Here is a 14,389-nt window from a genome sequence, read left to right on the forward strand (position 1 = left end):
TGCCATTTGCAATGACGTGGATGGAACTAGAGGGTATTATGCTTAGCGAAATAAGTCAATCGGAGAAAGACAACTATCATATGATCTCTTTGATATGAGGAAGTGGAGATGCAATGTGGGGGTTTGGGGGGAGGTAGGAAAAGAAAAAATGAAAAGATGGGATTGGTAGGGAGACAAACCATAAAAGACTCAATCTCAAAAAACAGACTGAGGGTTGCTGGGGGTCGGGGGGTCGGGAGAGTGTGGTGGGGATATGGACATTGGGGAGGGTATGTGCTATGATGAGTGCTGTGAAATGTGTAAACCTGGCGATTCACAGACCTGTCCCCTGGGGATAAAAATACATTATATGTTATTAAAATTAATGAATTAATTAATTAAAAAAAAGAAATCCTAAAAAAAAAAAAAAAAGAACCAAATAGAAATTCAGCAGTTGAAAAGTACAGCAAATGAAATGAAAACTTCACCAGGGATGCTTAACAGCATATTTAAGCAAGCAGAATAAAGAATCAGCAAACTTGAAGATAAATAAATTAATATTATTCTATCTATCCAGTCTAGGGAACATGAAGAAAAAAATCAAGAAAAATAACAGTTTCTTTAAAAAAAAATTTTTTTTTTAGAGATTTTGTTTATTTATTTATTTGAGGGAGGTGGAGGAGAAAAGGGAGAGGGACAAACAGACTCTTTGCTAAGCACAGAGCCTGACATGAGGCTCGATTCCACAACCCTAAGTGCAATCATGACCTGAGCCCAAAATCAAGAGTCAGACACTCAACAAACTGACCCACCCAGGTGCCCCCAAAATAACAGGTCCTTAAAGATTTAGAAGAAACATCGGGTGTACTAACATATACACTGCGGGAGTTCCACAAAGAGAAGAGAGAGAGAGAGAAAGAAAATAAGATGAAATCAGAGAGGGAGAAAAACCATAAGAGACTCTTAACTGTCTGAGTGTTGCTGGAAGGGAGATGGGTGGGAAGATGGGGTAACTGGGTAATGGGCATTAAGGAAGGCACTTGATACAAAGAGCACAGGGTGTTATGTGCAATTAATGAATCACTAAACTCTACCTCTGAAACTAATAATACACTGTATGTTAATTAATTGAATTTAAATAAAATAAGATATAACAATTAAAAAAGAAATATTGTAGAGTTCATCAAAAAAAGAGAGAGAGGGGAGAGAATGGGGCAGAAAGAGTACTTGAATATATGATAGCTGAGAAATCTCAAATTTGATGAATAATGTTGATTCACACATCTAAGAAGAAAAATAAACTCAAATTGAATAAACTCAAAAGGATCCATATATACATACATACATAGATATATCATAATCTGAAACTATCAAAAACCAAAGATAGAAAGAATCTTGAGAACACCAAGAACACCACTCATCAGGCAAAACGGATTCTCTAGAAGATTAATAGCTGATTTTTCATTCGAAAACATGTGTCCAAAGAAAGTGAGATTACATATTTAGAATGCATGTGGAGAAAGGGGAACCCTCTTACACTTTTGGTGGGAATGCAAGTTGGTGCAGCCACTTTGGAGAACAGTGTGGAAATTCCTCAAGAAATTAAAAATAGAGCTTCCCTATGACCCTGCAATTGCACTACTGGGTATTTACCCCAAAGATACAGATGTAGTGAAAAGAAGGGCCATCTGTACCCCAATGTTTATAGCAGCAATGGCCACGGTCGCCAAACTGTGGAAAGAACCAAGATGCCCTTCAACGGACGAATGGATAAGGAAGACGTGGTCCATATACACTATGGAGTATTATGCCTCCATCAGAAAGGATGAATACCCAACTTTGGTAGCAACATGGACGGGACTGGAGGAGATTATGCTGAGTGAAATAAGTCAAGCAGAGAGAGTCAATTATCATATGGTTTCACTTATTTGTGGAGCATAACAAATAACATGGAGGACATGGGGAGATGGAGAGAAGGGAGTTGAGGGAAATTGGAAGGGGAGGTGAACCATGAGAGACTATGGACTCTGAAAAACAACCTGAGGGTTTTGAAGGGGTGGGGAGTGGGAGGTTGGGGGGGCCAGGTGGTGGGTATTAGGGAGGGCACGGATTGCATGGAGCACTGGGTGTGGTGCAAAAACAATGAATACTGTTACACTGAAAAGAAAAAAAAAATTAGAATGCTGAAAATAAAGGACTGTCAACCAAGAATTCTATATGCAACAAAACAACCTTTCCAAAATGAAGACTATAATAGGACTTTTCTAAATTAAAAAAAGTTGAAAGAATTTGCCACTATCAGAACTTCCCCATGAGAAATACTAAAAGGAGTCTTTCAGAATGAAATGAAAAGACAAGAGACAGTAACTTAAATCCACATGAAGAAATAAATATTACCAGTGGCGGTAATTCTTACGTAAATATAAGACACCATGAATATACTTTCGTTTGTTAATCCTTTCTTATTATATCTTATTTAATAGACAACTTCATAAATCAGTAATTTTAAAACTATGTTTATGGGTTTATAATATATAAAGATATAATTTGTATGACAATAATGGCACAAAGAAGGAGCTAAGGAACAAAGCTATACAGAAGCAAACTTTGTAAACAATTGAAGTTAAGTTGGTATTAATCTGAACTAGATTTTTATAACTTGATGCCAACTGTAAGTCCCAGAGCAGCTAATAAAAACTGAAAAAAAAAGCAATAAGAAAAATAAATAAATAAATTTTAAAATTTTTTTAAAAGGAGCAACAAGAAATTTAAGTGATATGTTTTTTAAAATATAATAGAAAAGGAGGTAATGGAGGATAGAGGAATTTTTTAAAAGACATAGAGAAAACAAATAGCAAAATAAAAGATGTAGGTCCTCTCTTATCTGTAATTACATTAAATGTAAATGAATTAAACAGTACAATCAAAAGACAAGGATTTGTCTAGTGCAGAAAGAAATGCTATTCAACTATATGTTCAACTCATAGAGATACAAATAGGTCTAAAGTTAAAAAATTGAAAATTTGAGATGTGTATACTGTTGAGTAGAGTATTCTAATAGCTGTCTAAACCAAGTCGGTTTATATTGTTTTTCAATTCTTCCTCCTTATAGATAATCTACCAATTTTTCCCTTAATTCTATCGTTAATTCTATCATTTTTGCTTAATATATTTCTGGGCTCTGATGTTAGGTTATGGGATTCTTGATGGATTGACTCTATAATCATTTTAAAATGTCCTTCTTTGCTTCTAGTAATCATTTTACTGCAAAGCTGTAATAACCAATACAGCAGGTACTCACATAAAAATAGCTATATAAATCAGTGGAAGAGAATTGAGAGTTCAGACGCAAACTCATATATCTATGACCAAGTGATTTTTCACAAGGTACCTAGTCCATTCAATGGGGAAAGAATAGTCTCTTCCACAGTTGGTGTTCAGATAACTGGATGAGGTTGGACCCCTACCTCATACCATATATGAAAAGTAATTCAAAATGAATTGATGGCATACATATGAGAGCTAGAATCTTAAACATGATACTAAAAGCAAAAGTGACAAAAGAAAAGATAGATAAACTGAACTTCCTCAAAGTTAAAAAAAAAACTTTTGTACTTCAAAGGACAAAATCAAGAAAAGTCACTTGAAAATCATTTGAAAAGATACACACAGAACATAAGAAAATATCTGCAAATAATATATCTGATAATGGACTTGTATCCAGCATGGAGGAAGAACTCTTACAATTCAGCAATTAAAAAACAAATCACCTAATTTTAATACAGGCTAAGTATTTAAATAGCCCCTTCTAAAAGAGACATACAAATGACTAACAAGCTCTTGAAATGTTGAATTATCTACATACTTATTCATTATTAAATTGCAAAACAAAATCACAATGAGATACTACTTCATACCCACTAGGATGGTTAAAATTAAAAAGGATAACAAGTGTTGGTGAGGATGTGGAAAAACTGGAATGCTTCTATATTGATGGTGAGAGGGGAATTCCCTCAAATGTTAAACAGAGTTATTACTGGTCACAATTCTACTCCAAGGTATATACCCAAGGGAATTGGTATATGTGAACCCAAATTCACATAAAACTTTCACATGAATATTAATTGTGGCATCACTCATAATAAACAAAAAAGTAGAAACACCCAAATGTTCCTCAGCTAATGTATGGATTTTTTTTAAAAGTATATTCATACAAAGGAACAATAATTGGCAATAAAAATGTATAAAGTACTGATACATACTACAACATGGATAAATCTTGAAAACATTATGCTAAATGAAGGAAGCAAATCACAAAAAGTTCCCATTTTATGATTCCATTTATATGAAATGTCCAAAATAGGCACATCTATAGACTCTGAATGTAGATTAGTGATTTCCAGTGGCTGGGGGAGGAGAAAATGTCATTACTGCTAATGGGTATGGAGTTTCTTTTTAGGGTGACAAAAATGTTTTGGAATTAGATGGCTGAGATGGTTACACAACTCTATAAGTATACAAAAACCAGTTAATTATATATTTTAAAAAGAATGAATATTATGGTATGTGAATTATATACCACTAAAGCTTATATTTTTAACATAATATGGGGAAAATCATATCATCTCAAGAAATGTAGAAAATGCGTTTGATAAAATTCAAAATCCATTCATGATTAAAAAAAAAAAAAAAAAACCTTAGCAAACCAGAAATTGAAAGGACTTCCTTAATCTGACACAGAGTATCAGTAAAAGTCTTTCTGCAAACATTATAATTAAAAGTGAAATATTGAAACCTTTCTCTACAACAAAGAAAAAACAGGAAGCATAATGATTGGGAAGGAGAAAATAAACTGTCATTTGCAGATGACAGAATGTGCACTTAGAAAATCCAAATGAATCTACAAAGAGGTATAAAAATCAGTATGTGATTTATTTGTATACAAACAGAAACTTTTTTTAGACATTCTATTTACAAATGACATAAAAATATCAGACACACATAAATAAATCTAAGAGAAGATGAACAAAATCTTTCTGGTTGAAATTATCAAGCATTACTGAGAGAAAATAAAGAATAACTCATTAAACTACTTAAGTAAAGATTACCACAGTATATCATTTTGATGGGTTGGAAGACTCAGTGTTATAAAACAATTCTGCCTAATTTGAACTATTGATTTAATGCAAACCAAAAAGCGCTTGGGGAAACTGCACAATGATTTGAAAATTTACATAAAATTCATAGGACCAAGAGTAGGCAAACAATCTTTCAGAAGTAAAAAGCTGAGGGACTTCCACTATTGAATATAAAGACTTACAAAACTACTGGAATCCAGACAGAGCAGAATTAGCTTAATTCTATGCCAAATAGAGGGTCTAGAAACACATGTATATATAATCAATCACTTGACCAAAAACAAAAGTGACATTATAATACAGAGGGAAAAGATAATACTCTAAATAAATAAAGGGCAGTGGGTCAATTAAATATATGCACAGAAAAATGTTAATCCATAGCTTTCACCATACACAAAAATTAATTCCAGAATATGGTATTGCAAATGTAAATGCTAAAACAATAAGGTCCGAGAAGAAAAGAGGAAAAAAAAAAAAACTTCTACATTTTGGTGTAGGCAAAGATGTTTTAAACAAGACACCAAAAAGGAATCACAAAATAAAAGACTGATAATATGGACCCATTAAAATTAAGACCTTCTCTTCCATAATTTGACACTAATAAGAAAGGCAAGCCACAGAGTGGGAGATCTTCACAATACATAAACCCAAGAGTTGACATATCTAGGATACATAAAGAACCATAAATCAAGAAGAAAAAGGCAAACTACCCAACCAAAGAATGGATAAAACACTCAGACAGATGCTTCATGAAAAGGGCTATTCACATCGCCAAATTTTTTTGAAAAATTAATCAAACTCATCATGGAAATGCAACTTAAAACCACAAAAGACAACAATACTATCACCAGAATTGGTAAAATGAAAAAGACTGACAATAACAAGTGTTGGGGAGGATTTGGAGCAACTGCAGCTTTCACACCCAGCTGACCGGAAGATAAATTGGTACAACCACTTTAAAAAACTTTTCGCTGAATAAATATATGGACCATGTTCAATCAAAGACATGCACAAGAATAGTCAAAACATCACTATTCATAATAGCTAGAAACAACTCAATTGAAAAATTGAATAGAATAACAATTGAATAGAATAATATATTAGGGTATATAATATATTAGGATACTATGCAACAGTGAGAATGAATGAACCACAAGAGGAAAACATAAGGAATCTCTCAAACATAATGTTGAGCAAGTGCAGCTAGATACAAAAGGAGTCCATTCTTCCCAGTTCTACTGACAAGAAGTTCAGAAGTGGGCAAGATGACAGATATCACCTTAGATGGCTTCTCTTAGAAGAGAAGTTTCTTTGGGGAGGGTAAGATGACTGGAAGGGGGCTTGAGAGATTTGGGGGGATGCTGGACCTTTGGTGATTTGCTTCTTTCACTTAACATTTTCAAGGTTCATCCATATCAGAGCATGTACAAGTACTTCATACATTTTTACTGCCAATTAATATTCCACTGTATGAATATACTATTTTTTTCAAGATTTTATTTATTTATTTGACTGAGAGAGAGATCACAAGTAGGCAGAGAGGCAGGCAGAGGTTGGGGGGGGCGGGAAGCAGGCTCCCTGCTGAGCAGAGAGCCTGATGTAGGGCTCGATCCCAGGACCTTGGGATCACGACCTGAGCTGAAGGCAGAGGCTTTAACCCACTGAGCCACCCAGGTGCCCCATGAATATACTATTTTTTTTAAATCTATGATGAAGAATATGCGGGTTGTTTCCACTTTTTGGTTACCATTATTAATGCCACTACAGACATCCATGTAGAAGTTTTGTGTGATCTATCTCTTGATCTGGGTGCTGGTTACAGGGGTCTGGTCACTTTCATAAAATACACTGAAGTATATATTATATGTATACATTCTTGTATGAATGGTGTATTTCAATAAAAATTTCTTAAATGAAATGAAACACAGACACATACATTCCTTGCCTTTTTCCAGTTGTGGAGAGAAGCAAATTCTGCTGACATTGCTGCTTTCGGTTTGGTTTCTAAACTGGGAGCAGGTGAGGAAACCGGGCCAGGAGGCATTCACCATCCCTAGGACTGACTCGCAGCCCTCTTTTGCGGCCTCACAGAAAGACCTACAGGGCAGGAGTCCATGGCTAGAAGAAAAGAAAAAATGAAAATTAATGTTTTTACCGATTGCTTCTTGAAATAACAATGAAATTAAAGTTAGCCACCAGTGCCGTGATATTATCTTAATTTATATTTTCTAGAGTCAACAACTTAAATTTCTACATTAAGTCCTAAAACAAGGATTGGAGCCACCCTATTACCATGATTCTAGAGGGAATAAGCTAGTTCCGTAGCGTATCAGCTTACTCTCTCTTGTAAAAATATTTATCTCAAGTGATTTTTTTTTTAGATTTCCTGTGCTCAAGTAAATCTGTCAACCCCCCCCCCAAAAGAGCTCTAGTTAATATCAAATAAGTAAATTAACATAGAAAGGAAGGCCTCCGAATTGGAAAAGCAGAAGTAGGTCACAAAATAGGTTAATCTCATTTCTTTATCTTCCCTTTGAAAAATTAAAAGTGTCTCTGAGACATAGACAGAAAGCTGCTCCTGGAACTCCACTGCATCCCCAGAAAAAATAGACAAGGGCCAACTCAGTAGTTTATCGATAGTAATAAACTATTGATCTTCATATTTTAAAGTTATTTATCTTCCCAGATTTCTCCTTATCTTCTGCAAAATAGAAAAAAGTAAACAACTGCTATTAATGGTAAGAGTAACGATGTCCCCAGAGCTTGGCTTTATTCCTCTGCCTCGCAACCCAACACTTGTGGACAAGAATGTTACAATTCTAGTTGTAATTGTAGAAATGTTAAAAGGCAGGGACTTGTTCCCTCGCAGACCTGGCTGCCGTCTCCCACTTTGTAGCCACAGAATGCTCCTCTCATCCTGGCTGGTGATCTGACAAAGCCATTTCAAATCATTTTAAGGAAACTGGGAAAGAAGATATACCTGTTGGTCAAGGCAAAACACACATTTCACTTGGTAGGGTCGTGACGATGTTGCACGATCATACAATATGGGATCTGTCACAAATCTTAAGCAATACCTGGTTCAAATCCTCCATTTGAGACGAGCCCAGGAAGATTCTGGGATGGACTCGAGATCATAAATCTTCTTAATGGCAAAGCAGGAAGAGAATCAGCTTTAAAAATTCAGCTTTAAAAAATCTCTTGATTAAACAAGCACATTAAATCTCCCCATTCATACTTCTCTGGATTGTAGGAACATTAATGGGATACACCAGCCACTGAATTAAAATAGAACTGATAGAGTCTGTAGAAGAATTTTGGGAGAGGGATCTTGTTCTATATACAAATATGGAAAAGGGGTACTTGATAATTACATTCAGATGCAAAATGTTTTTGACCCTCCTCTCAGGAACTTGTCTCAAAATTCAGTGTCTCGTAGAATCCTGATCTTCACATAATTATCTACCTACTAAATTTGTTAATGAAGATGTGGAAAGAGAGGTTTTGTATTTGAAAGATACGGTTTGGGCTATAAAATTATGAACTGGTCCAGACAAGTTTCTTGGTATAAAGAAGACAGCTGACTGCCATTGAGAAATACATAGATAGTTACAGGACTAAGGAAGTGTCACTTAAATAACATTTTTAAATCTTATTCCAGAGGGGCACCTGGGTGGCTCAGTCAGTTAAGAGACACACTCTTGGTTTCGGCTCAGGTCATGATCTCAGGATGGTGAGATCGAACCCCACCACGGTCTCAGCTCCGGACATGGAGCCTGCTTAGGATTCTCTCTCCCTCTCTGTCCCCCCCTCCCAATCACACAATCTCTCATTCATTCTCCTGTCTCTCTCTCAAGAAACAAAAATCTTATCCTAGAGAAGTTAGAGACTGTATTTCCTCAAATAGAACTGAAGGACATGGTTGAGGAATCAGATCATAGAATTCTTAGGCAATTGCTTTACAACACTTTGCTAGGCTCTGCTCTAAGTACATTAACTCACTCACTTCTCATTAAAGCCCTAAGTGATAAGTACTATTACTATCATTCCAAATATACAAGTAAAAAAATTAAAGCACAGGAAAAATAAGAGGCTCATCCAAGATCACTGAGGTGAGTGTCAGAGCCAGGATTCAAACCCAGTCAGACTGATCCTAGGATCCACTCAGTTAAACACTCTATTCATGTGAACCCATACTTCAGGAATGTGTGTTCCAAAAGCACAACTCAAGATTTGTTCAAAACTTGATATTTGGGGCACCTGGGTGGCTCAGTCATTAAGTGTCTGCCTTTGGCTCAGGTCATGATCCCAGGGTCTTGGGATAGAGCCCCACATTGGGCTCCCTGCTCAGCGGGAAGCCTGTTTCTCCCTCTCCCACTCCCCCTGCTTGTGTTCCCTCTCTCACTGTGTCTCTCACTGTCAAATAAATAAATAAAATCTTAAAAAAAAAAGCTTGATACTTAATATCAGGGACATTGCAGGTTTGATTCTAGACCACCACAATAGAATATTGTGACTATCACAATAGAACAAATCAAATTAATTTTTTGGATTCTCATCGCATATAAAAGTTAGGTCAACACTATGCTATAGTCTATTAAGTATGCAACAGCATCATGTCTTAAAAAACAATGTACTGTGTATGCACCTTAATTAAAAAATACTTTACTGCTAAAAAATGCTAATCATCGGGGTGCCTGGGTGGCTCAGTGGGTTAAAGCCTCTGCCTTCGGCTCAGGTCATGATTCCCAGGGTCCACAGGGAGCCTGCTTCCCCCTCTCTCTCTCTGCCTGCCTCTCTGCCTACTTGTGATCTCTGTCTGTCAAATAGATAAATAAAATCTTTTTAAAAAAATGCTAATCATCATCTGAGCTCTCAGTGAGTTATAATCTTTCTGCTGGTACAGGGTCTTGCCTACATGTGGGTGGCCGCTGACTGATCAAGGTGGGGCTGCTGAAGGTTGGGGTGACAATGGCAATTGCTTAAAATTAGACAACAGTGAAGTTTCCCACATCCTTTGATTCTTTCTTTCATGAGCAATTTCTCTGTAACTGGGATGCTGTTTGATACCATCTTCCCTACAATACAACTTTCAAAATCGATGTCCTTCCTCTCGAACCCTGCTGTGGCCCTATAAACTAAGTTTATGTAACATTCTAAATCCTTTGCTGTCATTTCAACAATTTTCCCGCATCTTCACAGGAGTAGATCCCATCTCAAGAAACCACTTTCTTTGTTGATCCTTGAGAAGCAGTTCCTCATCTGTTCAAGTTGAATCATGAGATTGTAGCAATTCAGTCGTATCTTTAAGCTCCACTTCTCATTCTAGTTCTCCTGTGATTTCTACCACACCTGCTGTTACTCCCTCCACTGAAGTCTGGAACCCCTCAAAGTCTTCTGTGAGGTTTGGAACCCACTTCTTTCAAAATTCTGATAATGTTAATATTTTGATCTTATCCCATCAATCACAAACATTCTTAAAGGCATTTCAATGGTTAATCCTGTCCAGAAGGTTTTCAATTTATTTTTCCCAGATCCATCAAAGGAATCACCACCTATGACAACTATCACCTTAGGAAACGTATTTCTTAAACAGTAAGACTTGAAAGTTGAGATGATTCCTTGATCCATGGGCTAAAGAATGGGTGTTGTGTCAGCAGGCACATAAACCACGTTAATCTCATTGTCCATCTCCATCTCTTGGGTGACCAGCTGCATTGTCAATGAGCAGCAATATTTGAAAGGAATCTTTTTTTTTTTCTCTGAGCAGTAGATCTGGCTTAAAATATTCAGTAAATCATGGTCGTAAACAGATGTGCTATTATCAAGGCTTTGTTGTTCCATTTATAGAGTACAAGCAGAATAGATTTGGCATAATTCTTAAGGGCCCTAGAGATTCTGGAAAGGCATATGAACTGTGGCTTCAACTCACAGTCACCAGCTGCATTAGCCCCTAACAGGAGGGTCAGCCTGTCCTTTGAAGCTCTGAAGCTGGGCATTGACTTCTCTTTAGCTTTTGAAAGCCCCCGATGGCATCTTCTTCCAAGAGGAGGCTGTTTTATCCACACTGAAAATCTGTTGTTCAGTGTGGCCACCTTGATTAATTATTTAGCTGGATCTTCTGGGGGGCACTCGCTGTAGCTTCTCCATCACACTGGCTACTTTGCCCATAATTTTATGTTCTAGAGAAGGCTTCTTTTCTTAAACCCCATGAGCCAACCTCTGATAGCTTCAAACTTTTCTTCGGCAGCTTTTTCACTTCCCTGTCTTCACAGAATTGAAGAGAATTAGGGTCCTGCTTTAAGCTTTAGGAGTAGGCTTTGGGTTAAGGCAATGTTGTGGCTGGTTTGATCTTCTGTCCAGACCACTCAAACTGTCTCCATATCAACAAGGCTGTTCTGTTCTCTTATCATGCATGTGTTCACTGGAGTAGCACTTTTAATTTCCTTGGAACTTTTTCTTTGCATTCACAATCAGGGGGTTTGGCACAAGAGGCCTAGATTTGGCCTTTCTTGGCTTTTGACACAACTTCCTTACTAAGTTTAATCATTTCTAGTTTTTTTGTTTTTTTTTTTAAGATTTTATTTATTTATTTCAGAGAGAGAGATCACAAGTAGGCAGAGAGAGAGGAGGAAGCAGGCTCCCTGCCGAGCAGAGAGCCTGGGATCATGACCTGAGCCGAAAGCAGAGGCTTTAACCCACTGAGCCAACCAGGCGCCCCCATTTCTAGTTTTTGATTTAAAGTGAGAAACGTGCAACTCTTCTTTTCACTAGAATACTTAGAGGTCATTACAGGGTTATTAATTGGCCTAATTTTACATTGTTGTATCTCAGGGAATCGAGGGGACTGAAGGGAGGGAGATTGATAGGAGAAAGGCCAGGGGAATGCACAGCACTTATTAAGTTCACCCCCTCATATGAGTGTGGTTCACGGGACTCCAAACCAGTTATAATAGCACATCAAAGATCACTAATTGCAGATCATCAAAGCAAATATAATACTAATGAAAAGGTTTGAAATACTGCAAGAAATACCAAAATGTGACATAGAGATGTGAAGGGAGCAAAGGCTGTTGGCAACATGGCACCCATAGACTTGCTCAACACAGGGTTGCCGCTGACCTCCAATTTATAAAAAATGCAACACATGTGAAGCACAATAAGGCAAAGTGCAATTAAACAAGGCATGCTTTCATGCACTTTCTGAGTGGACCAACTGTATACACAAGGTTGGGTTCTCCCTTCATTCCACAAACTCCTACTTAACCAGCAATGAATCAGTATTTGCCAAATGGGCTAAGGAACACCAAGAAAGGATAAAGTCATTTCTTTCTCTCTCTCTCTTTTTTTTTTCTACATGTGAGACAGCCCAGAGTAAAGCTACAAGCAATCTGGATTTGTTTTCGGCATTCTTCCTTCGCCTTCTAGTCCCTGACCTGGGTCCCAGTTTCTGACACCATCCCGGCCACCCCCACTCCAGCAACTCCACTTAGATGGGCCATCTCTACCAGAGTGTTCCTAGCTCATAAACATTTTCTTCCCTTCCTATAATCAACACTACATTCCCCAAGTGATCAGATCTCAATTAGGTTGCCAAAGAAAAAGAAAGATGAAAATAACACAGAGTAATTCATAATAACAGATGGACACTTAACCCTCCCAAAGGTTTTTGCATCATTAGAAGATTATTTGCTGGAGCAAAGGAATCTCTAATTGATGGAATGCCAAGTGCCATTACAGGGGAAATATTCATCTAACATAGTCAGCGGGGGTGGGAGGGTGCAGGGGAAGATCCTTGAGAAGCTGTCTACACACAGGGCCCAATTCTCCCAAGAGGTTTCTGGACCTTTCCTCACTTATGAACCCATATATTTTTGGGTTCATACATCTACATCTTTTCTCAGAATCTTCTGTAAGAATAATAAAGTTTCACACGAGGGCCCAGTAAACAATTTTCATGTTCTAAACCTGAATCTTATCTCAGAAACTAACTTCCATTGACTCTTACCATGGACATCTTCTGCAGGAAAACATAAGTCTACCATTCTAAAACTCCCATACTCCTCACTGTCTAATCTTGGGCCAACAGTTCACTCAAAGCAAGACTCACACTTTCCTCATTTGAAAAGTGAGGGGTTCGAAAGAGCTGATTTTCCTTGGTTCTTTAACCAGTAACATTCCGTAAATCAAGATTCATTCTTTAACACAGTACTTCTCAGAGGAGCTGTGATAATCCTACCAGCTTTGCTAAATTTCAAAAGGTAACAGACATTTTTCTTGAGATTTGTTCTGGGAATATATAGAGACATTAAAATACCATTAGGCCTTCCATTCTAAAAATAGGACCTAAGAAAAATGTCTACTAGAGTGTTTCCAAATAGCTCTCATAAGAGGTGTAACCTACCGAGACCCATAAGCTTCAAATTGCTGGACCAGGACATGTGAAATAGTGATAGAGTATTTATAACAAGCAGCCCTTTCAAACAGTGAGTGAAACGAGGAGCCATTTGTTCTTGCTTTGCATGAAATCCAACTGCCTATGAGGGGTTGAAGTATTTGGCTTTTCATCACATGGAACAGTGCGGTGAAACAGACCACACTATTTTGGAACATGAGTATATCCAAGCAGCAAGCTGACTGACATCTGAAAACAGTGCTCTGCACAAGGAAAGAGTTGGATTCAGCTATCAGAATACTATTTTAGAACTGGTGATTATTTTAAATTGATGTGTGAAGTGCATTTGGTGTTAGAAGTTCCTAACACATTTCAATGGAAGTTCAAATAGAGTACTGTAACATCATCTTTGTATTTGTTGAAACAAATACACATAAATAGATATATAAATAATTCTAGTATACAATGATAGTGAAGCTTTTATGGTATTTTCACCAGAAAGGACATTCTAAAATAACCAACCAAAAAGAGTGGTAGATTTTACCTATGTGACTTCTTAAAAATTTTTATTTAAATTCAATTTAGTTAACATATACTGTATTATTAGTTTCAGGGGTATAATTTTGTGACTCATCCATTGCATATAACACCCGGGGCTCATTCCATCAAGTGCCCTCTTTAATGCCCATCACCCAGTTACCCCATCCCTCACCCACCTCCCTTCTAACAACCCCAGTTTTTTCACTAGAGTTAAGAGTCTCTTACAATTTGACTCCCTCTTTGATTTTTATCTTATTTTATTTTTCTTTCCCTCCCTCTATGTTCAACTGCTTTGTTTCTTAAATTCCACATATGAGTGAAAGAAATCATACAGTAT

The 14,389-nt window shown here is 37.0% G+C and overlaps 1 protein-coding gene across 1 annotated transcript in view; it reads right to left on the reverse strand.

The window, feature by feature from the left end:
- Window positions 1–14,389, reverse strand: part of CORIN (corin, serine peptidase) — a 251,745-nt gene that overhangs the window by 147,879 nt on the left and 89,477 nt on the right. The window contains exon 5 of the mRNA XM_080796927.1: window positions 7,054–7,235. Coding sequence (XP_080653053.1) covers window positions 7,054–7,235 — 182 coding nt within the window. The remainder of the gene's footprint in view (window positions 1–7,053; window positions 7,236–14,389) is intronic.

Source organism: Martes martes (assembly GCF_963455335.1).
Source record: "Martes martes genome assembly, chromosome: 2".
NCBI classification, from domain to species: Eukaryota; Metazoa; Chordata; class Mammalia; order Carnivora; family Mustelidae; genus Martes; species Martes martes.